This window comes from Mus caroli, unplaced genomic scaffold (genome assembly GCF_978045245.1).
Source record: "Mus caroli unplaced genomic scaffold, Mus_caroli_1 scaffold_5, whole genome shotgun sequence".
Taxonomy (NCBI): Eukaryota; Metazoa; Chordata; class Mammalia; order Rodentia; family Muridae; genus Mus; species Mus caroli.
The window spans coordinates 121470766-121496273 of NW_028227260.1; the positions used below are offsets into that span (position 1 = coordinate 121470766).

At 35.0% G+C, this 25508-nt stretch overlaps 1 protein-coding gene across 4 annotated transcripts in view; it reads right to left on the reverse strand.

Moving 5' to 3' along the window:
• Thoc2 (THO complex subunit 2) overlaps nucleotides 1–25508 on the reverse strand; it is a 109099-nt gene that overhangs the window by 27430 nt on the left and 56161 nt on the right. For all 4 annotated transcript variants that reach the window (XR_015047172.1, XR_015047173.1, XM_029473077.2 and 1 more), the window contains exons 13-30: nucleotides 22112–22153; nucleotides 21550–21680; nucleotides 21352–21453; nucleotides 17092–17176; nucleotides 16116–16209; nucleotides 15648–15728; nucleotides 14049–14145; nucleotides 12499–12616; nucleotides 10188–10367; nucleotides 8474–8638; nucleotides 5212–5487; nucleotides 4091–4232; nucleotides 3512–3669; nucleotides 2001–2129; nucleotides 1587–1718; nucleotides 1316–1500; nucleotides 646–824; nucleotides 321–423 (exon numbers count right to left, since the gene is read on the reverse strand). Coding sequence is in view for 2 of the 4 variants with exons in the window: in XM_029473077.2 (XP_029328937.1) it covers nucleotides 321–423; nucleotides 646–824; nucleotides 1316–1500; nucleotides 1587–1718; nucleotides 2001–2129; nucleotides 3512–3669; nucleotides 4091–4232; nucleotides 5212–5487; nucleotides 8474–8638; nucleotides 10188–10367; nucleotides 12499–12616; nucleotides 14049–14145; nucleotides 15648–15728; nucleotides 16116–16209; nucleotides 17092–17176; nucleotides 21352–21453; nucleotides 21550–21680; nucleotides 22112–22153 (2399 nt within the window). In the remaining 2 variants the exon portion in view is untranslated. The remainder of the gene's footprint in view (nucleotides 1–320; nucleotides 424–645; nucleotides 825–1315; nucleotides 1501–1586; nucleotides 1719–2000; nucleotides 2130–3511; nucleotides 3670–4090; nucleotides 4233–5211; nucleotides 5488–8473; nucleotides 8639–10187; nucleotides 10368–12498; nucleotides 12617–14048; nucleotides 14146–15647; nucleotides 15729–16115; nucleotides 16210–17091; nucleotides 17177–21351; nucleotides 21454–21549; nucleotides 21681–22111; nucleotides 22154–25508) is intronic.

Here is a 25508-nt window from a genome sequence, read left to right on the forward strand (position 1 = left end):
TAAAAAAAAAAAAAAAACAAGCACAATAGACCTCATCTGTAATCCCAGTGCTCCTATGGTAGAATGGAAGGCAGAGAAAAGAGAACCTTTGAAAGTCTACAGGCTAGCTAGCCTAGTATATGCAGCAAAGGGGATCCAATTTCAAACAAGGTACAAGGTGTGGAGTAACATCTGATGTTAGACCTCCACACACATTGTGGCAACCATGCACAATTACTTACATATACATGAATGGTATACACACCCATGGTACACACACATACACACACACACACACACGAGAGGGTTTAGAATTATAACATATGGCACAGTGTTCATACCTGTTAGAGCCACTATTTCCATTGCTTGAATTCCCTTTTGGTGTGGTACTAGAAGCCTTATTAACAGCTTTTGTACCACACTGAGATCTCTCCCTTGATTTATCTGAAATAAAAACAAGGTTTTTGTTAGCTAACTCGAAATACAAATTCTGACTTCACAGCAAAATGATTTGTGGATAATTAGGAAGGCCCAGGAGGCTGATTAATTCTTAATAGTTACATACTCATAACTAGGGAATAAAATGCAATATGGGGTTAGTATTGTAATTATCATGTAATAAAATATTTCAATACATTATTTAGAAGTGTCTACAAACAAGCGTACCAGTCTCCTCAGCACCACTTTCATCTGATTTAGATGCATTTCCTATAGATGATGAAGAAGTCCCACCACCAGGCCCATTTTGTACACTGGCAACAGCATTCCTTGGAGGAGGATCCTTATGATGAAATTCATTTTCAGGTATCATGTGTGACTTTCTACTTTTCAACTGCCCCGAGTAGCTGAAAGTCGCACAAAGTGTTTAAATACACATACACAAATCAAAAAAAACCATAAATATGGAGTTTAATCAAATAAAATTTTACAAATTATTCACTCTGCTACTTGGTTCTAGAAAATGAAGTACCAATTTTCAGTATATTCCTCAAGATCTTTAGAGTGTTCTAAAAACTTAGTCATTCCTTCAAATTAAACTAATTCTTTAACTAGAGAGCCTTTTTCTTTTTGTTACTCAAGATGTGAGAACTATTAAAAATTATATCTCCCCCCTTCAAGAAATATATTTCTTTGAAACTATCATCCAGTATAGACCGGAAGTTGATAATCAGAAGTGACAACTCTCACCAGCCTGTGGGAACATGATCGCATAATCTCCCATAATCTCCTGAAGTAAAGCAGAAGATAAGACTTCAACATTGTAAAACATTTTCACATCTTCAGAATCCTTCTGTAATCTAGTGTCATAAGTTACATTAAAATATAATTGTGTTACCCCATAGCCAATGCATAAAGATCTGGCCTCTTCTCTTTTTCTTCTTGGCATATTTTATTCACTCTTCTCTCCAAAGCCTGACCCAGATTCAAAACTTTTGGGTACCAAGGAAGTATTTTTGTTAGTACAATCAATATATTCCTGATGTGAGTGTATTCGCCCGTCTCAAGGCAATGTACTGATGCCTATAACAGATGTTGAAAGAACGATTATCATAAAATACAGGTTTAAAGAGAAAAAAAATCTTTGAAAAATATCCACTATATTTTACCTTGGTTAGTTTGTAATGCCATTTGTGGACAACGTGTCGAAAATTTTCATAATCTAACTGATCAGCTTTATTTCCACCATCAAATCCAGTTGCCCGTAATATGGTAAGGAATCCTGGATAGTTTCCACATTCCTAAGAAAAATAGGTTTCTCATTTTTAGAGGTAAAATTCATCCCACAAAATAGGAGAATAAAACCAGATCAGTGACTCTTATGTAAAAGAATGTTTCAGCTTACCCAATGATAATAACTTGAAATATCAAGTTGAAATAGAATAAAAAAACATACTTTTTATAATATATTATGATTTTAAGTATCACTTTATAGCTGAATCTTAAATTCTTTTAAAACTGATCAATCTGAAGCAATAATTATATACACAAGTAAAATATAAACATATTTATTAATTATATACCTTTTCATATGTGGCTCTATCACTATGCCACCTGGTCACCGTCTCTAACATACAGCAAAGAAATCTCCCATACCGACTAGCTTCGTTTTCAGTGCAGCTTGCAACTGTGTAAATTATGTCAGAAAAAACCTAGAGGAAAAATGTTCGAAAAAAATCAAACTAACTGAAAATATTAAAAACTATATTAAAGCATATCACAATATACAGATAAATTTAGTAAAAAAAAAAAAGTACTTTCTCCTATTATATTCACACCTGCTGAGATTTTATTTTTTTGTGGCAACTCTAGATTGTGTAAAAATAAAAATAGCAATCATAAAGAATCCACATGTATTTTTTGAAGAACTAATTTATAATAATAAAAGAAAATGCTATTATTATCATTTTATTACATAATGCTTCTTGGAGACTTAGTCATTCATGACTGAGACTGAATAAACAGTAGGCAAAGATAAAGGTGATAAAATTTAGAAATATGCAGCAAACAAACTATAATACACATTTTAAACCCACAAATAATGGTAATATAAGAAAAAATGCAAGATGGAAAATTCATGAATATGAAACTAAAGAATTTCCCTGCTTTCATGTGGTGTAAAAGGCTTTTATTTGGGTAGAAGATTGTTTTAGTTTTATTTTGAGGAGTAAAAATTAAGGAATATAGAAAGGCCCCACTAACGAAGTTACAAGTTTATTAAATTCAAAGCCTGAGTGAATAGGTTAACCTTGAGTGCAACAGATACCATTTCAGGGAGTTCTTATATGTAGTAACGCATTTAACCCTCAGATCAATCTTACAAAGCAAGTCCCTTTCTATAGATAAGAAAACTGAAGCACAGAGAAGTTAAATACCTTGTGAAAGATATAGTGTGGTGGTTTGAATATGTTTGGCCCAGGAAGTGGTACTAATAGGAGGTGTCACCCTGTTGGAGTAGGTGTGTTACTGTGGGAGTGGGCTTTGAGACCCTCCTCCTAGCTTCCTGGAAGTCAGTCTTCCCCTAGGAGTCTTCAGATCAAGATATAGAACTCAGTTCTCCCTAGCCCCTATACCATGACTGCCTGGATGCTGCCATGTTCCTGCCATGATGATAATGGACTGAACCTCTGAACCTCTAAGCCAGCACCAGTGAAATGTTGTCCTCATAAGAGTTGTCTTGATCATGGTGTCTCTTTACAGCAATGAGAACCCTAAGACATATAGTTTTAAAGAAGTAGAATTAGGCCAGGCAGTGGTGGCACATGCCTTTAATCCCAGCACTCAGGAGGCAGAGGCAGGCAGATTTCTGAGTTCGAGGCCAGCCTGGTCTACAGAGTGAGTTTCAGGACAGCCAGGGCTATACAGGGAAACCCTGTCTTGAAAAACAAAACAAAACAAAGAAGTAGAGTTAGGATTCAAGGTCACAAACTTGGCTTTTAAGATCATGTTATTCACTGTACACATAACGCCTCTAGAGTTTATAGTACTTAGCTGTGTTTATGTGGATTTTTTTAATGTTGTGATAAGAACTTACTCGATCATAGCAAAGAAGTGTGGAAAAATTTGGAGTTTTCTGTTGATGTACCAATTCAACAAAACGAGCACAATAAACAGCATCAATTGCTGAAAAAATGCATCGAGGAAATATACACAGCTGTAAAAATTTTGTGATGGTCTCATTTTTGGTAGACTCTAAAAATAAAAGAACATATTAAGCAGTTATCTTCTCCCTAAAGTGCCTGAAGGCTACCAAACATGACAACATTTTAACTGTAGTGTACACAATGTTATAAAACCACAATGAGGTGATAAAGATTCCTATTACTACTCTGTGGACATTTATCTATAATGTTCATATTATAGATATATAACATCTATACTATGATCCTGTACAGAAAATTTAAATCCTAAGCTATTAGTATTATCTTTACACAAACTAATTTTATTTCACTAGCAAACTGTCATCAGTCACTTCAGTGAATACATGAGGTTGATTCTGTGGTAATGAGTAACTAAAGCAGAATATGTGCATAATCACTTGAACACTGCCAAAGTTAGAAATGTTTGCTTTTCAATTTAGCAGCAGCAGGAATAGTCAATCCCAAGAACTTACTTGCTAAAAGCCAGTTGTCTTTTTCTAGTTTCAGTCTCTGAAGTACTCTTTGAACATGTTCCATCTGCTTCTTTTCTTCTTCAAGGAGCTTGTCCTGAAGGGCAGTGCAACGCTCCTTTTCTTTTTTCTTTTTATTTGGAGGCTACAAAGTAAAGTCAGATAGTTTTCTAACTGTATTGTCTCCTTTCATGTATAAAATTGTCAAGAGAAAAGTGCTTATACTCTAGGATTATTGAGGCGTGATTGTACAGTAGATATGCCTGAATGTATTACTTTTATTCGCATTCAGCACATCCAAATCAGTATCACAGAGTCCTCACACACCTTCTGAACAGGTTACCTTCCTAACCCTGGTAGTATACACCTGAGGCAAAAATGAAGTTATCTTTAGCTTTCCTTCATTCCTACAGCCTACTTGTTTAAAAGCCATATGGACTGCCACTGTCTCTAGCATAGCCTATATTCTCAGTACCTCATACCAAAGTACTCTAAATGACACGCAGCTAGCTGGTCTCTAACCTCAGACTAAATAACACCCCCCTTATCAAAATCACTCTTCATATTACTCTCATAATCTTTTTAAAGTTCCATTTTTACACCTGTTATTTCACAGTAAGGTATCTAAATTCGTTCTTTAATTATATCATATTTATTATTCTACCCAACTTTCAGTACCTGCCTAAGTTTTTACCAACCTGACTTTTTAAATATATCAAGTAGAGTAAAGGAAGTCTCCTTAAACCCCATACTACTCCCTGTGTTTGCTGGATTATGCATACACACACACACACACACACACACACACATACATACATACATATTATGGATGATAATAATAATCGTTTGGGAATTCCTACTCCTCTTGAAACAGAAGCCACACAAGTAACATTAGGCTGCTATGGCAGTATTCAGTAGAAAAGACATGCATGTCTTTTATTCCTTATCATGATTTCTAACCATTTCCTAAGATCCTGCCCCAACCATTGAGATGTTACCATTAAATAACCTTAAAATATTATAGAGGAACAAGATGGAAGACTCTTAAACTAAAATAATTACAAAATATGGATAATACTGCATAAATGACGCAACTATACTTGCATTGCTACATCAAAACCTACCATTTCCTGATTGTCATCAATCGCTTTCATCTGAACTTTAAGTTTATTGACTTCTCTTTCATAGCTGGTATGTGGAACTGCAAGGTCATACATTGTCAATGACCAAAATGTAGCATAGAACTGAGGGCTGATGTCATCCCAGACTTTGGAAACATGTAAGGAGACCACTGCTTCATGGACAGGCGCCATCACCATCTCACATGATGTAATGTATTTATGGACTTTATGTTGCTGTTTACTTCCCTTTTCTGATTTTTTAAGTTCATCGTATTTTGACTGCAGATAAAAAGTTAAAACATATCATATATATTTGTACAAAATGATCATGGCAATTCTACTTTCTTACCAGAAGCACTTATTGTAAGATAAATTACCTTTGAAATCTGTTCCAATCCTTAATTTCATGTTCTTAACTAGTTTTTGTCAATAAAAGTTGACCTACTATCTCTAATAGGGCATGTGTCAGTCAGTAAGTTGGACTGACACTAAGAAAGGTTATAAAAAGGCGCTGAGATGACTACCTCAGAAACTAAGTGTACAGTTTTGCCACAGACTTAGAGGTCCCAGAATGCAATACTTCAATGCTGAAAATGACAACATTCCAGACAGAGCAATCAGCTATTTTAGCCTACTGCCACGCCAAATGAAATTTTCCATAAGTACCTGCAGGAAATTAAATTAAAAGCATGTGAGAACTGATGCTACAGTTTCTTTGTCCTGACTGCCTTGTCCTAATTAGAAAGAGAATTGGGGGGGGGGACTATATTTTCAGTTACATAAGGTAAAAATGAATCTATTAGTACCAAAATATTGACATAATTATTTCCAAATGCAACAAAGAAAATTAATACACTATCTCACATCTTTCTGCCATTTTATGATGAAAGACCTCTTGCCAAGAAAACAGGCATGATCCTTAAGTTGAATCTAAGAAAATTCTTGCAACCAGCTGCTTCTTTGTATTAGAAAAAGCATTGAAATAATTCAGTTTATCCTAAGTATATAACAAGATGATCATCAGTCAAAGGTTCTGAGTTCTACACTGATTGGTAATAGTCTCAGCTGCCTTGAGACTGACTGGGCTTCATCCAAGCAGACTAAACTGAAAGTGTACAATCTACTACATTCAATGTTATGTCAAGCAAAATCCAGGAATCTTGCAATTATTCTAGAAGTAGAACTCTTTATTTATTTTGATAGCCATGCTAGAGAGCAGGCTGATAACTACTCAAACTATATAATTGATAAAGCTACAAAAACGTTAGCTACAGGAAAGTATAACAATTCTATCAGAGACTAAGAATGAGGGTGAAAAAAGATTTTAAACTTAAAAATAGATTTTGCTGAAGGTAACTAATATGAATCTAGATCAGTGAAATGACATCTGCTAACGCTCTACCAGGCATGAGATAAAACACTGCTGGAATTACCTGCATATGACAAGCTGGCTTCTGAATGGGAAAAGCCTAGAATAGCTAGAGCAAGGAAAACCTTCCTTTTAGATATGTTTCAAGGTTTGAGTATCAATAATTAACAGTGAAAATTACCTTATAGTTATGAGAAAACTGAATAGCACCAATAATACCAATCTTCCCAACTCTCTAGTCTTGAATCTATGAATCTAGTTTGTAGGCCTGCTACTAGTATCTAGTCAGAAAACTAAGCTTAATCAAAAGAATGGTTATACTTCATCTACAATGCTAATTTTCCTTCTCTTAAATTAAACTAATACCTAAGTTTATATCTTTTTTAAAAGTTTTTAAAAAGATTTATTTATTTATTTTATGTGAATACACTGTAGCTATCTTCAGACACACCAGAAGAGGGCATCAGATCCCATTAAAGATGATTGTGAGCTACCATGCAGTTGCTGGGAACTGAACTCAGGACTTCTGGAAGAGCAGTCAGTGCTCTTAACCTCTGAACTATCTCTCCAGCCCTTAAGTTTACATCTTCCAACAAACAGAGAATAGTATAGTACCACTGATTTATGTCCAAAAAGCTTTTTGTCAGGCCAAGAATCTGAGCAGTATTTGATTGAGGGACTGTAGTAGCCAATTTCCTGAGGGGAATCTGCAGTTACCCCATTTCCTCTCTCATCACTTTCTTATACATTCTCTCTCATTCATCAAAGGTTCACTAAAGACCTCACCTAAGCAGCAAAGTTAGAGCAGTGTGGATGCCCATTCAACTGCATCCTAGGCTGCTGAGGAATTCCCTTTCCAAAGAGGCATGTACCCTATATGAAGTGGGTTGGGAGCACTTTATTGTTGCCTGGAGTATATAAATGCCACAATATATTTCTTTATTCTTAAACCCTGAGAAGAAAATGCCATTTCTTTGATTAGATTGTATATCTCTTAAAAGAAAACACTTTCATCCCACAAAAAATATGTCATTTTTTTGACCAAGAATATTTCAGACAACCAGGTATTCATTTGCTAGGACTCATTACTGATTAGGGTGTCCAGTTCCAAATTACTAAAATATGATATGAAATTCCTTAGATAAAGCATTTCTTCTACCTAGGTTCTTGAAAAAATCAGGTCCTATGTTTCTATGGATGAGAATTTTTGATGTGGTTAGGGTGAGAATGTAAAACATTAACTACATACAGCAGTGAATTCTCTGAATGGGAGACTTTAAAATCCATTTTTGTTCCTATTGACCCTCTAGAATATTCAGGAAAGGAATTGCTGCATAATGCCAGTGAAGTGGTCATTAAATCAAGTAAGACTGAAGCAGTTGTTCATATGTAAACATTAACAGTATTCTTAGTTACATGATCAAATGAATGTCAAATTTCTCCCTAGTGTCTTTCTATATACTTCTGCTACAAACTATATAACAGAAATTTTATAGGAAATAAAGAGGAAAACTTAGTTTAAGAGAAGGGACCAATGACTGGAGTAAATACCACACACAGTATAGAATTAAATGATTTCACTCCACAAATTGGACTGGAACCCACAAACAGTATAAAATAAAAAAGAAAAAGAAAAAGAAAAAGAAGAACTGAAGGGCTAGATTCCAAATTAACAAAATGGAGAATATACTGGGTCTCTATGAACTGACTACAGGGAAAGTAATAGGAAGACCTGTCCTGTAAAACAGCATTTCGCTGTTTACTGCTGAGAAAAAGAACAGTAATAGAAAATTAGAGTAATCTGTATTTATCAAATTAGCATGTATTTAAAAATCAAATATTTGTGTAAATCATTCAGAATTACTCTTGAACACCAATGAAGACATTCATACTTACCGAAATATGATGTGCATACATTGGCCTAGACAGAAAAAATGCTGCATCGTGTGGTGTATGAAATTCATTACAGAGCACATCAATTGAAGGCACTCGTTTTATATAATCTTCTGTACTTAGATTTGATGCTAAAAACCCACCAAACTGTACTAGGGTGTCATGACACTAAAGTAAAAATAAGACAAAAACAAACAAACAAACACAAAAAACAGATGTTAACATTTTCCAAAACCAACATAAACCTATCTCAAATGATTAAGATATATGTTATTTTAACAGAATCTTAAATGACAATTAAAAATCCAAATTTCAATAGTTTAGGCAGGGACAGAAATGAAGAACACTATGTTCAGTGAAATAAACAAGGGTAGAAAGATAATTTTCACATATTCCCACTTGTACATAAAGTCTAAAAAAATGTTGTCATCACAAAAGTAAAAAGAAGAGTAGTTCTGAGAGGCGACGAGCGCCGCTGGAAAGGGCAGAGAGATGCGGGAGCTGGGGTAGCACAGTGCATTTCTATAGGAGACATAAGCTCAAGTGATAAGACAGCCAACATAGACTGCCTACGGCTTAAAGCATTTTGTGTCAACAGGAATAATAAATCTTTCAAAAGATGAAAATAGGAATTATCAATTTTATAATTTACACATTATATACATGCACTGAATTATGACAATGTACCCTATAAACACACAATTACTAGGTATTGAATAAAAATTCTAAATTAAAACAAAGATTATATATTTACAGTTGTAATCGGACAAATATATTTTTCTTTATGGACTCCAAAAGAAGAGAGAGAACATGTGAGCTCTAAGCACAGTGATATATATCTATAACCTACCACTACATCTTCAGCTGTGAGTATAAAAACTGTAGTAACTATAGAAACCAGAAAAGTGCAAAGGGAACACTATGGTGGGGGAGACAATGGAAAGGGAAATAACAGGAGACAGCTGACTTGAATGGGACAATGGAGAAAACAAGGGAATCTTTATTACAGGAGTGGGGAGGAAGGGAAATACAGAAGAGGGGAGGAAGGTAAAATAACAGTGAAGATGTCAAAAGAGTCAAGGAATCACACTATCAATTATTTACATAAAGATGCTCTTAATACATGTCAGTGCTTAAAACATAGTGTAAATGAAAATTTCCCCTCTGAGTTGGTAAGAGTCTTCTAAAAGCCATAGATTATCAAACAGAAACTTAACACTAGGTTGAAAAGCCACCTACAAACACACACACACACACACACACACACGTGTGTGTGTGTGTGTATACATGCAATGAGAAGTCAGTGACTGTCATTGTTTAAAGGATAAAAAATATTAACCACAAAAACATTACTAGCCAACAAAATGGGTTTACATATTAACAATATTATTACTAAGAAATAAGACATAGTATCTACTGTGGTACAATGAAAATTACAAATTTCCAAAGATCAAAAAGAAGGCAAACAATCTGATGGCCTTTCATGATGGAATGTCTCATTAACTGAAAACCTTATATATAACATCCCCTACACCCATCTTGTAAATAGAATAGTATGCATAGAAATAGAGGCTCTATTTAAGGAAAGCCTATTTGACATTAGAGGTGTCAGACATTCACATTATGTGTACAAATGGTATGTTTAAATTGACATCACAATTTCTATTTTATTGAGATTTAAAAAGTTTTCCTCAACACCCAAGCTTCTTTCACTTACCTGGTCATAGAGTTTCCCCACAAGTTTCAAGTGTTTCTCTCCACCCTCCTGAAAAATTACCCCATTTCTCTGTTGTGCCATAAGCAAACAGAGAGGAAGAGCAAGATCATGGTCCAGTAGTGCATCCTTTAATCTCTGAGAAGATTTTTTAGTGTTTCTGATCTGGCCGAAATAACCACCCTGTATAAAAGAAGACAAAAATTACTGCTATATGCAATGTATTCCATGCTGTCTCACTGGGAAAAGACACACAAGAAAGCTGAGGCATAATCTTTAAAATATTTCCGAGCTAGAAGTTATAATCCGTTCACATGGGCAAGAGAGTCAAGGTGATTGGATATTCAGGACCATCCTCAACTACACATGTTTGAGTCCAGCTTGAGGTGACTACAAAGGACTCTGTCTTAAAAAAACAGAATAAGAAGACATGCCTGGCTTAATATAAAGCAACACCAAATAAAATAAAGCATTTCTATAACCTATAAACATTCTCCTCAACAAATTTGTTTTAATGATACTATTGTTTATTATAATCTGGTATCTAATGGTAGCAGATATATTGGTATAATTGGTTATTTTATTTATTTACGTTTCAAATGTTATCCCCCTCCCCAATTTCCCCTCCACAAGCCTCTCACCCCACCCCACCTGCCGTTGCTTTTATGAGGGTGTTCCTCTACTTTCCAACCTATTCCTGCCTCCCTGCCCTAGCATTCTCCTACACTGGGGCATTGAGCCTCCCCTCCCGTTGATGCTTGACAAGGCCATCCTCTGCTATATATGTGGCTGGAGCCATGGGTCCCTCCATATGTATTCTTTGGTTGGTGGTTTAGTCCCTGGGAGCTCTGGGGGTGAGGTCTAGTTGGTTGCTAATTTCTTACTGTGCTTAATTAAGCTTTGTCATGGATCTACAAAATATCGTTTGTGTAGAGTTTCGTTCTGTCTACAGTTTTCATTTATCCACTGTGAGTTGTAGAACATACCTGCCCCAGATAAGTGTGTGTGATGATAGTATAGAATCTAAACAGTATCTAATTACCTAATGGTAATGGTAGCTCAATTGTGCAACTCATTGTTTCCATTTTCTACTTGGTAAAATCACACAAAGGATTATTTTTTTATTCAGTGAAAAGATTTAGTAGACTGTGATAGAGATTTATTCCAGTGGAAATATCAAGGAAAATCTTTTCAGTACAAATATAAGTTGTTGTCTTTTATACTTTCGCGTGTTTTAAAGTTCCAATTACTAGTGTTTCACAGATCTTAAAAAAGAAGGTAGCAGTGGTTTTAAGGGGAGAACATGGATGGCTTTGACATTAAGCTTTGGGTAATTAGATACTGTTTAGATTCTATACTATCATCACACACACTTATCTGGGGCAGGTATGTTCTACAACTCACAGTGGATAAATGAAAACTGTAGACAGAACAAAACTCTACACAAACGATATTTTGTAGATCCATGACAAAGCTTAATTAAGCACAGTAAGAAATTAGCAACCAACTAGACCTCACCCCCAGAGCTCCCAGGGACTAAACCACCAACCAAAGAATACATATGGAGGGACCCATGGCTCCAGCCACATATATAGCAGAGGATGGCCTTGTCAAGCATCAACGGGAGGGGAGGCTCAATGCCCCAGTGTAGGAGAATGCTAGGGCAGGGAGGCAGGAATAGGTTGGAAAGTAGAGGAACACCCTCATAAAAGCAACGGCAGGTGGGGTGGGGTGAGAGGCTTGTGGAGGGGAAATTGGGGAGGGGGATAACATTTGAAACGTAAATAAATAAAATAACCAATAAAAAATAGTAAAAGAAAAAAATTAGCAACAGCAATTAATACAACAATCTCAATGATACAATAAAAGTTACATAAATATGGTCACTCTCCAAATATGTTACTGCACTGCATTGACATTCTTAATGATAACATGTTATGAAACAACACAGGCAGAATGATGAAGAATTGGGAAATTTAAGCAAAGGTTACTTTAATATAAACATTTTGCAATATAGCCAACTGAGAACCAGGACTAATATTCACATAGCCAATATGAAAACAAAGATGGCTATTCTATGACTAAAGTGTAGCTTATACAGTGTGGATACGATGGCCAAAAAGATAATTTATGTGCCAAAAGTGAGCAAGAAGGAGGGCAAAAATTTTTATGATTCTATATAAAATGAGTCTCAAAGTAAAATATTATAATTTATCTACTTATGGATATGTTTCTCTTTAATTTTGAATTGTGGCTAAGCATGAGTAATTGACACCTTGAAAGACAAAGCTGCAAATATTAAGTCCTTACTTACTTCAGCCTTTAGCTGCTCCCCACCAGTCATGGCTTCTAACTGCTCCATCGTCATCTCCTCTGTAATTTCAATTCCTGCCATTTTTTGTACCACTTCTTTCAATATTAGTAGGTCAAAACTAATACAAAATTTTAAAGAAATACAAAAATTAAACTATAAAAATCAAAAGAAAAGTATTTGAAGTTAAAACTTTAAGTATGGAAATAATAATACATAATAAGTAGTCTCCTGAGAATCTTTACTTAGATGAAGGAATGAGAGACAACAGCAAGGCTTATTTTTTAAATCTTATTTTCAAAATAAATGTTACATCAATTCTAGTCCTACAATAAAAATATTTCATGTTTCTCTTTGATTTATTTTTACCTGGATTAATTTGAAGCTTGGAATAAGATACAAGAATAAAAATTGTTGAAAACATCTCCCTTCTCCCTTACCCAAGCTTCATGTATTTTTCCTCAGTTTTCATTTGTACTTCCCTTCACTTCCTCCACACACCCAACCTCTACCTCTCTCCTGTTTTGATTGTCAGTAAGTATGAAATGTTCTCTAAGAGTTCATGAGTTAAGGACTTGATCACAATTTGATGGCACTATTTTGGAAGGTTCTTGAAACTTTAGGTGAAGTCTAACTGAAGGAGGCAGGTCACAGAATATTGTCTGTCTGTCTCTGGGTCTCTTTTGCTTCCTCTCTCATCACTCCCTCCACACCCTCCTTCCCGCACCTGTATCTCACACAAACACAGACAAACACACAGATTGGGGGGGGGGAAGGCAGGCAGACAGTCTCTTCGTTTCTTGCTGAAAAATCACAGCACACCTGAAATATTTGATTATAATCAATCTACTAGTACTAATGTTTAACAAATCTATTTATTTAAAACCTAAGCACTGCCACTGGCCCAGAATAAACTTCAGTATTTACAAAGATGCACGTAAGTCTTACATATCAAATTCATATTCAAAAAGTATTTTTCCTGTATACTCCCTTACAGAAAAAGCTTAATAGTAAAATAAGTTAACTGTCATTTTAATGATGTATACATGTGGCTAAATTTTATAGTACTAAAGAAACTATCTCTCTGTATTGACTTCTAGTTTCTCTTAAATATTCAATAACTAGGCATGGTGGCACATGCCTTTATCTAAGCACTCAGGAGACAGAGGCAGGCAGGTGGGTTTCTTTGAGTTCAAGGCCAGCCTGGATCTCATTGTGAGTTCCAAGATGGCCAGAGTTACATGATGAGACTGCGTGTCAAAAGAAAAGAAAAGCTCTCTCTCTCTCTCTCTCTCTCTCTCTGTGTGTGTGTGTGTATGTGTGTGTGTGTGTGTGTATGTATGTGTATGCAATTCTAACATTTGAAATATTTAGTGAAGATTTCAATTCTGAGGATAACCTGGACTGCATAATGAGACTCTACCTTAAAAATATATATTCTATAAATAACTATTCCAGTTGAATCTATGTGTCTTTCAAAATAACAGTAATCTCAACATTTCAAAACCACAAGAAGTGCTTGAGTTATTGAAGTTCATTTCCATATAATTTACCTTTTGCCTGCCTTTAATTGATTGGCTACATACTGAAGAAGACCAGCAAGATCAATCGGGTATTTACGGAATACTGCACCACAGAAACTAGCCAGACCTACGTGAAATAAAAAACAAAACTAGTTCATCAGACAAAAAATATAGTAAGTACAATTTCATTAAATTCAATTTCTAAAGCAAAATGAGGTATGAATTTCTTAAAACATTTTTATTTTTATTTCATGTGCATACATTTTTGCCTACATGAACATATGTGTACCATGTTCATTACCAGGTGCCTAAGGAAGAGCTAGAAAAGGGTGTTAGATCCCCTGAACAGGTGCTGTGCATGACCATGAACTGCCATGTGAGTGCTGGGAAACTGGGTCTTCTTGAAGAGCAGCCAGTGCTCTTAACCAGAGCCATCTCTCCAGCCCTGTACATTTTGACTGTACAATTGAATGGAGTTTTACCACAGTAATAGCTGATACTTATTAAGCATACATAAGCAAGCACATTATATTGATTAATTATATCAATAGTTGTCTTAGGTTAGTATAAACCTAATGAAGTAAATTGGGAAAAAGGGTCACATGACTTGCTCCAAGGCACAATATGAACTAAAGCAGTGATTCAAACTATGCACCCTGACCAATTAGGACTCAACCACACAGAATACCAAGTAAACTCAAACAACTAAATGCCCACCCCTAAAAAGTTTTGAGTCGTAACTTATTATTTATATCTAGGAACATACTACAGTTGTACAAAGCAAAAGAAACAGGTAATTTTGCTAGAAGCAGAATGCTTTTTTGTAGTATGTATGGGTGTCTTGCCTATATGAAAATTTATGTAGCTTGTGTATGCCTAGTACCCACAAACATCAGGAAAGGGTGTCAGATTCCCCAGATCTGGGGTCAAAAAGGGTTATGAGTGACCACATCAGTTCTGGGACTAGAACCAGAGTCCTCTAGAAGACCAGTCACGCTTTTAAATGTTGAGCCCTCTTGCCAACCTTAGAAGACCAATTTTAACCAATAGTCCCTATTATTTCCTGAAAGGAAGTGAAGACAAGAGGAAGATTATCTAATAATCTATAATATTTAAGTTATTTGCTAATTATGTAAATAATTAGACCAAACTTTAAGTTCTGACTTAAGGACCTTAGAGTACAGTGGGAAATTCAGATTCATATACATTAGACAAGGAAAGAGTGTAATTTCTAAATAAAAGTTAGAAAGAAAGTGAATGTCAGCTTCCAAATGTTTCCCCAAATTCTCCTATTTACATACTAACCCAGACCAATTGCATTAAACTTCCCAGATCAGATGACACTCAACAAGTGTGGTATGGCCAGAAACAACTTCCTCAAATTCTATCATAGTAAAATAAAATAGTCTCAAGTAAAGAAAATTAGTAAGTACTTAATAAAATCTCCATACAGCCCAAAGGTCTCTGACACTTTGCAGAACAAGCTTAGTGGCTAGATACTGTCAAGAGCTCTTGAGAAATAAGCACTTAAAAGCCTGAAAGCATAGGCAGGTAAAGAAAGCATGGCAGTTGCCACCTGCTTAGTGTCATGGATAGTACTACCATCCTGAGAAAAGTGAAAGCACTTACTCTGAAGCCAGCTTGAGATGGTTGTGTCATCATGTTTCATTCTTTCCTTTTCTGGATTAGCTAAAGCTTCAATGATACAATCTTTCATACATTAAGAAAAAAACACCAGAACATCAGTAATAAAGACCCTTAAACCCCCACATCTTCAGAGAGGAATGAAAATAGCTACCATATACTCATTATTTATCAACCCTCTTTCCCATCTCCTAACAAGTAACATACCACCTGTAACAGCATGCTTGATAAAATGAGTGTTTCTCCCTTTATACAACACAAAGCACTAACGTATGTGCATGCATACACATGCACACATACACAATTTCCTTTTCAATACTTTGGGCTGACAACAGATCAGCCAATTAGACCAACTTTAGATCATTACTAAAGAAAGTCAAAGAAAAATTAATCATTCAGCATTTAAATAAAGGGACACATGAAATCTATATTTTGCTCCACATGAAAGGATACAGGCCAGGACATCATAATTCAATGATGTGAGGTATTTCAATGAATCTACTACAGGTGTTATTAAGTTATCGTATTTCTGGATTTGTGACAAGATCTGGAAGATCAAGAAAGAGTGAGTTACATTAACTAAATAAAAAAATTTTATGCTAAGTAAGGTTCACACTTCTCTAAAATTAGAAATAATACAATTAAAGTGGTTCTAGCCAGGCAGACTTCAGCTCCAGCACTTGGGAAGCAGAAGCAGGAGGATCTCTGTGGGTTTGAGGCCAGCCTGGTCTACAGAGTTCAAGAACAACCAGGGATATACAGAGAAACCCTGTCTTAAAAACAAAGTTTCTCTGTTTTGCATCTATATAAAACATTTTACAAAAAAAAAAATTACATTATCATTGCTATATAGAGTATTTTCCTAAGGCTACATTTCTACCTAGGAAACATTCCAAGAGGTCTAAACTTGTACTTTGTAATAGTAATGGCTAGTCCTGTTTTAAATGTTATTTAGAGTCTTTCTAAAATGGACTCTGTGCTTTCCCCCACCCCCACCACACCCCTGCCCCTGAATACCTAATTTCTGTCTTTGTTGTTTGTTTTTCCAAGTGAAAGAGAAAGCATGGGGTTTGATTAACTAGGAAAGTAGGGAGGATATGGGAAGACTTGTGGGAGGGGAAATATGATCAAAATATACTATATGGAAAATTTCAACAATGATAATGTTAAAAAGAAGGTAACACTTCTAAAACGGAATCAAAGTGAAATGTTATTCAAATGTTCCTAAAACCTAACAATAGTTCTGTTGTACATTACTAGAAAACAGATCAATTTGTTAAATACTGTATATGAAGTTTTGTTTTTACTCTAAAGTGGAATTTCATCTGCTGTTTTCTAACATTTTAAATTTTACTTCATTTCTACTTGTACTGATATAAAGACAATCAAAAGGGAAATCTCTTAAAATAATATTAACTTCAAAACGTACATAGTCAAACAAAATTGTTGGATTGCTGTGGCTCAGCTTGCCAATTTGTCTTCCTGAAGGCTTCACATTTTCCTTGGTTAGACGCCTACAAAGGGAGAGAAATGCCAAGGCTCAGTACTAAGTACAATTACTCAGGATGCTGATAAGCTTTCCTGTACTATGTGGAAAACTCAAATACATCAAATGGATCCATGCAAACAAACTGCATTTTCATCCACTCTGTAGCAAAAGATGGACTCTCTTAGGGAATTTCAGAGTTTAAATGCTAGTTATCTACTAAGGGTAAAACTTATTTTACTGTATAAATACATGAAAACTTTTTAAAAAGATTCATTTATCAGTTCAGAAATTAGTTCTCTCATTTTCTTATTTCAAGATACACAATTTTAAAATCAATAAATTATATTCCTTTCATTTTTATTTCTTCTGTGATCAGCATATCTTTTCTAAGATTCTAAAACTCTGTAACAGTGAAATGCTAAGGATTAACATAAGTGTTTTGGAGTTGGTTACATAATAAACACAGAAACTCTAAACAGCAACAAGTGAACAAATGAAAGAACCTTTCTAAAAGGAATATATATCTAACACCACTAAACATTAAAAATAATAATGAAGTTCAATTTGTAATTCAAGGAATGTAACCATTTTTAAAGTAATAATATAATTATGTTAGGAAGCTTCTTGTGATAAAAGCAATCCAATAATTAAAATGATGTAATCATCAGCTGCTTCCCCTTCTTGTTTCCTATAGCTCAGTTTCTCCTGTTCCCTGCCAATGGAGAAAAGAGACCATTGGTTTTAAATCTGAAACCATATCCACCTCGGCCTTTAACTTAGCACCACCCTTCCCTATATCGAACCCTGCACCAGGTGGTACTCCTACTCGCCTCACTCACATAAAACTGTACACTTTTTATTCTATTCCATTTGTCTTCACTACCCTGAAGAGAAAATAAGCAAAATTAAACAAATATTCTCTAGACAGAGTCCTACCTTCAAGCTACCAGAATGTCAGACATATAAAACACAATATGAAGAATGAATGACTTGAAAAATTATAAAATTATACAAATAATATCCTAAAATATTCCATTGTCAATGTAAAAAGTTGTAGCAAATTCATGAAGTTTGGTGCAACAGCTGAGCTACAGCTAAAATGTAACAAAAACCCAAGTATATTAAAAAATTCTACACATATTGTTCTACACTAAATAAAAATATGAATTCATATATGCATTAATTCATATTAATGCTTACTATGACAAAACACTAGGCATTAAGAACATAAAAATGAAGAGCAGTTCTTGCTCTCAAGCCTGGCCTAACTAAAGATACAAATTTAAAACCATATTTTTAAAATTTCTGTTTTTAACTTTTTTGTTTGTTTGTTGATTTTTCTGACACAGTCTCATCTCAGGTAGTAAAGACAGGGATCAAAGTCATTATACTCCTGCCTCAGATTCCCAAGTACAAGAACTACAGAAGTATGCTATTATTCCTGACAAATTTTCTTTTTAAAAAGGTAACAAATTTGAGAACAGCACTTATATTCAATCAATAACATTAAAAGTATAAACAGAGCTGGAGAGATGGCTCAGTGGTTAAGAGCACTGACTGCTCTTCCAAAGGTCCTGAGTTCAAATCCCAGCAACCACATGGTGGCTCACAACCACCCATAATGAGATCTGAAGCCCTCTTCTGGTGCATCTGAAGTCAGCTACAGTGAATTTATGCATAATAATAAATAAATCTTTTAAAAAAGTATAAATATATCTACATTGCCTTATATACACCCTTAGAAGGATAAATAAGAATGTAAATACTGGTTACTTTACTTTTCTTCTCTGGGAGAGAACTGAGTGTGTGAAGAACAGGACATACACCTTTTTAAAAACGTGTATATTTTATAAGGGCACAACGTGATGTTTTTTAATCTATATAGACATTATAGAATAAATCTGTCAAGCAAATTATGACTTTTTCATCGCAAAACTTACTTTTTACTGTAATATGAATCTTTAAAGGGTAGTCTTCAGGAAATTTTGCAATAGGCATTATTATTGTTGACTATGGTCACCACAAAGTATAATATGTAACTAAAATTTTATTTCTTAAATCTAAGTAAAATCTTGTATCCTTTGATCAGCATTTCTCCTTTCCTTCAAATCCCTCTTTTCCCCAGTAATTCTCCTACTAGTGTCCTTTTTCACTTTAAAAAAAGGAAATTAGGCCAACCTGGTCTACAGAGTGAGTTCCAGGACAACCAGGGATATACAGAGAAACCCTGTCTCGAAAAACCAAAAAAATAAAAATAAAACAATCAAACAAAAAAGGAAATTCTGTCATTCACAACATGGACAAAACTGGAGAACGCCGTGGTACCTGAACTAAACTGGGAATAGAAAGAATTGCTATATAATAACATTTATTTGTAGAATCAGTATATTCATTCATCTGCTGATTTTATATACTTACAAAAAGGAACACTATCATGGTAATGTGCACAAGTGGAATGCTAGCATAATTTGCCTAAAATGTACTGGTGGCACAAATCAACTTTGTTTGTCAGTATGTGCTGTGGAGGCTTCGGAGAGCTGGCACTCATGCACACTTTCTAAGATGAATCACCAGATGGAGAGGGAAAGGCAAGCTAAGGGAAAATTTGTACAAATAAAGGAAGCAAAAAATACACACAAAGGAAGTAAGGCTAAGGAGACCATGGTGCATTTAGGAAAACAAGTAAGTTCAGTACACCTTAAAGTGTCATCATTAGGAAATGAGGTAGGCTATACAGCAGGAAAGATCAAGGAGTATCTCTCACATCACCATGCCATAAAGCTTGACATACGATCTGCCAAGTATTATCAAATCATCCAAGGATTTTGATCCCTGCACTTGGGAGGCAGAGGCAGGCAGATTTCTGAGTTCGAGGCCAGCCAGGGCTACACAGAGAAACCTTGTCTTGAAAAAAAAAACAAAAACAAAAACAAAAACAAAAAAGGGGGGGGGGACTTTGAAATAAGAAAATAATTCAAGTTACTATACTATTCCAGATAAAAGAATTAAGGCTGTGCTTCCAGAGTAAAGAGAATCAAGAAAATTAGTATTAAGTATTATTTTTAAAAAGCATTCAACTCAGTGCCTAGCACAAATAGTGTATGTGTGCATATATGAATGACCTGATCATATGTATATACAAATATATAGACAAAACCTGATCTGACTTCCACAAGTCAGAGGGATAGGTGTAAATTCAGGGCTGGAGAGATGGTTCAGCAGTTACAAGCACTGACTGCTCTTCCAGAGGTCCTGAGTTCAAATCCCAGCAACCACATGGTGGCTCACAACCATCTGGGATATGATGCCCTCTTCTGGTGTGTCTGAAGAAAGCAACAGTTTACTCACATAACATAAAATTAATAAATAAATCTAAATAAATAAATAAATAAATAAATAAATAAGTCTGCCAAGTGCTAACCATGATCGTCCAGTGTGCTTTAAAAAAAAAAAATGATACTGTTATCTATAGGCTTCTGAAGCTAAAACTTTCTTGGGTTCATCAAACTGAATAACCTCTCCAGCAATAATTTCTTCCCCTATTAACTTAATTAGATATTTCATTCTGTCTATTGTCATACCTCATTATAAGCCAAACTATGACTATGTTCATGCCTGTTTTCCCAATAGCCAATGTCCAAAGACAATGCCACTGGGCAAACACAGTATCACTTCAAACTATTATACTTAGTGAAACCAAAGAAAATATAACTTTAATTAGAATAACTATAGATGGATTTATAAAATGTTGGACAACTGACAAAAGCCTTATTGAAAACAAATAGAAGAGTTTTTAGTATCTAGACTACTACTTGCATGAAATACACAATTTTCATAAGCTTCAAATAACTTACATGAATTGATATGAACAGAGTTTGATTCCTGGGACAAACATGAAGTAAAGAGAGAACCCATTCCCACCACTCTGACCTCCATGTGCATACCATAGCATGCATACACCTACTCCTATCCCCCATACACATATATAAATCTAAAAAATATAAAAATAAAACATTAACTTATAATTTAAATGAGCTAACATAAAAAAACAAACTCATTCTAACTGCAATATGTAATCAGCTATACCTCTAAGAAGTATTTATAATCTTTCTCAAAACTGACACTCTAAACAAAATAGCTGAAACAAAGTAAATTATATCCAGACATATTTGAGGTAAATATGAAAAAAAATAAACTTACTTCATGATATACTTGGCTCTGTCTATTGTTTGAGCTTTAACTTTTACTAAAAGTGGGTGACCATTATAAGTTTCATTCTTCCACTGTCCATATAGACGATATCTTTAAGAAAATAAGATAAAAATTTAGAAAATATTAAATGCTTAGAAATTAATATACTAGAATTAATTGGAGTGACCAATCTGAATAAGTATTTACCTATGCTGATAGGGAAATGTCTTAAACATTCCCCACAGCTCCTCAGACATGCAAGCATTGCAGTCCATCAAAGAAAGAGATGGAAGTAATACCTGGTCAGTAATGCTAAGCAAACAGCTAAGGATAACTTCCTAAAAAGAAAAAAAGAAATTATTTCATTAGGTTTATTTCAATACACCCAAGATAGGGATGTCTTAAAAGAATTATCATTTATAAATCATACATACATACACACACACACACACACACACACACACACACACACACACACACTCCTCCTCACCCTATCATTGCCTTTTCTTTACCTAAGATAGCAAATGAAGTAAAAGAAGCAGAAAAGGTAATTAGGCAATGAGAGGCTTAACCTTTTTACAGTATAGAATCTTCAAAAAGAGAATATTAATCTTCAAAGAAAATGTTCAATGAGTTGCCAAATGCGGTACTGAGCATGTAAAGTATAAAATAACTATTTCTAAGGGTAGCTAAGTCTTGTTCACAGTAAAATATTTGGCATGCTATATCCTGACAAACACACCCATTATTTAATTTTTCAGTCTCTTACCGTTTTCTCTTTATCTTCCTGTTTGCTTCCATCAGACTGAAACTAAAATTTAAAACAATAATATGTTAGAAAGTCGATCATTGCCTTAGTTTATAATCTGAAAAAAGTTATATATTACTTAGTTGTTTGCCTTTTATAGACATGTATATTTGAAATAACTTATCACTAAATATAAATATTTCAAATTTCCATGTATATTTTTAACCTCTAAATTTAAAATTCCATAAATTTCAAGTATAAATCAGGGGAGAGGTGTTATTCCTGCGTGTGTGCTTGTGTGTGTGTGTGTGTGTGTTTGAGAAAGAGAGGGGGGAAGGAGAGGGAAGGGAGGAGAGAGAGAGAGAGAGAGAGAGAGAGACACGGGGGGGGGGGGTGTCTCATGTAATCCTGGCTGGTTTCCAAATCTAGTCCAGGTTGACCTTGAACTTAGTCTTAGATTACAAATGTGTGCCACCACATTGTTATGTAGTACTGAAAATCAAGCCCAGGGCTTGATTCACTAGGCAAGCATTCTGTCAGCTGATCTACATCTCTAACCCTAAGTTATCAATTTTAAGTACCAATTCTTTTCTCCTTATAAACCAAAGCTTCCTAAAACTCCTATTAATAACTTCCTAAAACTCCTATTAGTAACTAAACTTAATGAAACTGTAACCATCCCGATCATTTAGTTCTAATGTATTTTCAGACCAGGTCCTCCCTAATACTGCAACTCTTCCTTGGATTGTAGTGACCCCCAACCATAAAATGATTTTTGTTGCTACTCCATAACTGTAATTTTGCTACTAAGCGGTATCAAAGTTCCTAAGACCATTGGAAATATGTATTTTCCAATGGCCATGGCCCAGATAACTAATGCTTTGCAAAAAAAAAAAAAAAAAATCAATAAAATAAAATAAAATACTAATGTAACCAAAAGTCAAAACTATGGAAATGAACTTTAGTTGCATTATAATTCACCCTTACCAAAGCACTCAACAAAAAGTAAGTCCAAAATATTCAGGACACTGCTGACAAAAAAACAAAAACAACAACAACAACAACAAAAATCACATCCTGGGTCTATACTATCCCAATGCAGACTGAACCTTGAAGTGACTTGTTTGACAACACTGTGTAGTCACTTAACAACAATAGGTAAGCAGAGTGGCTCACTCCTTTAATCTCAGCCCTTGGAAGGCAGACCTCTGATAGACTGACATCAGCCTTGTCTATACATAGTGAGTTCCAAGGCAGCTAGAGCTACACAGTGGATCTTTGTCTCAAACAAACAAACAAACAAAAGTTAGTGGTGCCTATATGTGTATATGTGTATAAAGGTAGAAAACCCAAGGTACAAATAAAGAACTGATATCTAAGGACAATCTAGACATGAAGGAAAGGTCTAGTTCAACACTCATGCATGGGAAGGAGAAAGCTAGGACGCAACCACACACATTCTGTATGCTTCTGAGTATGTTATTAAGGCATCTAAGTGCTTCATTTTACCTAACAATAATTCAAGATGCGTAACAACATATTTTCTTTTTCTAATTGGCAAGTTCAAGAAAATATGGTTCTCTTTTACAGCTACAGCTGAGTTAACATGTATTCTGACAGCAAATAAGGAATTCAATTATAAAAGAGTGGCCTGGCAGAAAAAAATGAAACAGCTATTGTTTGTTGCTGCTTTCTTTGTGATAAAGAACTGGTAATTCAGGTAACATATAACGTATAACAGGGGGCAGAAATGGGAGAAACTAGGCTTTGTTGTGTATTACCATTTAAGGCAGTTAGGCCACCCCTTTTCCTACTACACCATGATTTAAACGAGCCAAATTTTCACAGCAACTTACTTAGCTATTTGCTTTCCTGAGTAACTCAAGTGAGTTGTGAATGTTCATGTTGATTCTTTATATTTCATAAGCAAAAGAAATTTGTTTTAATATGGAAAAGAAAACAAAGCTACCTAGAAGAACACTAAACCTTCCTATCAAAAACTGATTACAACAAGGATTAAACAGAAATAATCAGGGGGGACATGCCAATCAAAAAGCAAATTTTTTAAAGAAAAACACATTCTGCAGCATTTATATCTTCTTTTTCTTTTAGTTTACTTCACTTTTAGGTCAGGGGTAACACAGACTGCTCAATGCCACCATGAACACCACACTCAAACAGGAGAGAGACACATGGAAGTAGGTCCAAGGGGCCGTTGTTTACCAAGTGCCATGCACTGAGCTTTTGAACAGAAAGAAGACACAGTTCCCATCTTTGAGGTGACAACTCTGAAGTACTTTCAGCATTTGAATTTTAAATTTAAGTAAAACAGCACTCAGCTATATTTAGAAAGGCCATCATCAAAATGAACTAAGAGTTTCCAATATCACTCTAGAAAGGCAGTGCGGATGATGGCACTATACAACAATATTCAGCACAAAAAAATAATAGTGATAGGTATTTCATCAAGACAGTCTTGAGAGAGTTGAGAAATAAAGAAGGTATTATAGACAATACTAACAAATAGCTTCTTATGACTAATGACCTAATTCAGTGCCTTTAACCCATGAATATTTCAAATGCTGCTTAAGACTATACAGTACCTCTGAGGAAAAAAACACAAGATTTTTGACTAAAACGTCTGTAAAAAATTATGGTACTATTTTTACTTGCATATTCTTTATACTAAGTACCAAATTATTAAGTATTTAGTAGGTATGGTATATTAGATTTAACACTACCTCAAATATGCCTCAAAACTATTCTATAAAAAACATTTTTGCTAGAGAGGACCCAAAACAGGTCCCATTAAAATCCTTCTGCACTGACCTAGAGAGATGGTATAGCAGTTAAAAAAGTACTGACTGTTCTTCTAGAGGACCCCAGGTCTGATTCCCAGCATCCATGAGGCAGCTAGCTACAACTCCTGTTACAGTTACTATCTATAACTTCAATTCCAGGGAATCCATTGCCTACTTCTGGGCTCTGCAGACATTGCACACATATGCTACATAGAGCCAAAACACCCACACACATAAATCCAGATTTTTTAAAATAATCAAGTAAAAGTAAAATAAAATACTTTAGAACTTCTGAGGGAAGTGGCATTATGTCTAGAATCCAGTGATCTAGAGGAATGAGAATTTTAAGTTCAAAGCAAGCCCAGGCTAATTATCAAGATAAAATAAGAATAATTTGGAGTTTAAAAATCTAACTTGCTCTGTCCCTTCCCCATCTCTCTGACTCTCTTCTCTCCCTGAGCACTTTCTCCCTCCTCCACATCCTCTCACCCACTCCATATGTTCCTGGCGGGCCCCTCCTCTTCCCCCCTGCCCCGACCCATATCCTTCACTGTCCCTTCTCTTTCTTGCCTCTACTCCCTTCTCAACGCCCCTTCCCATGCCCCTAAATAAATTCT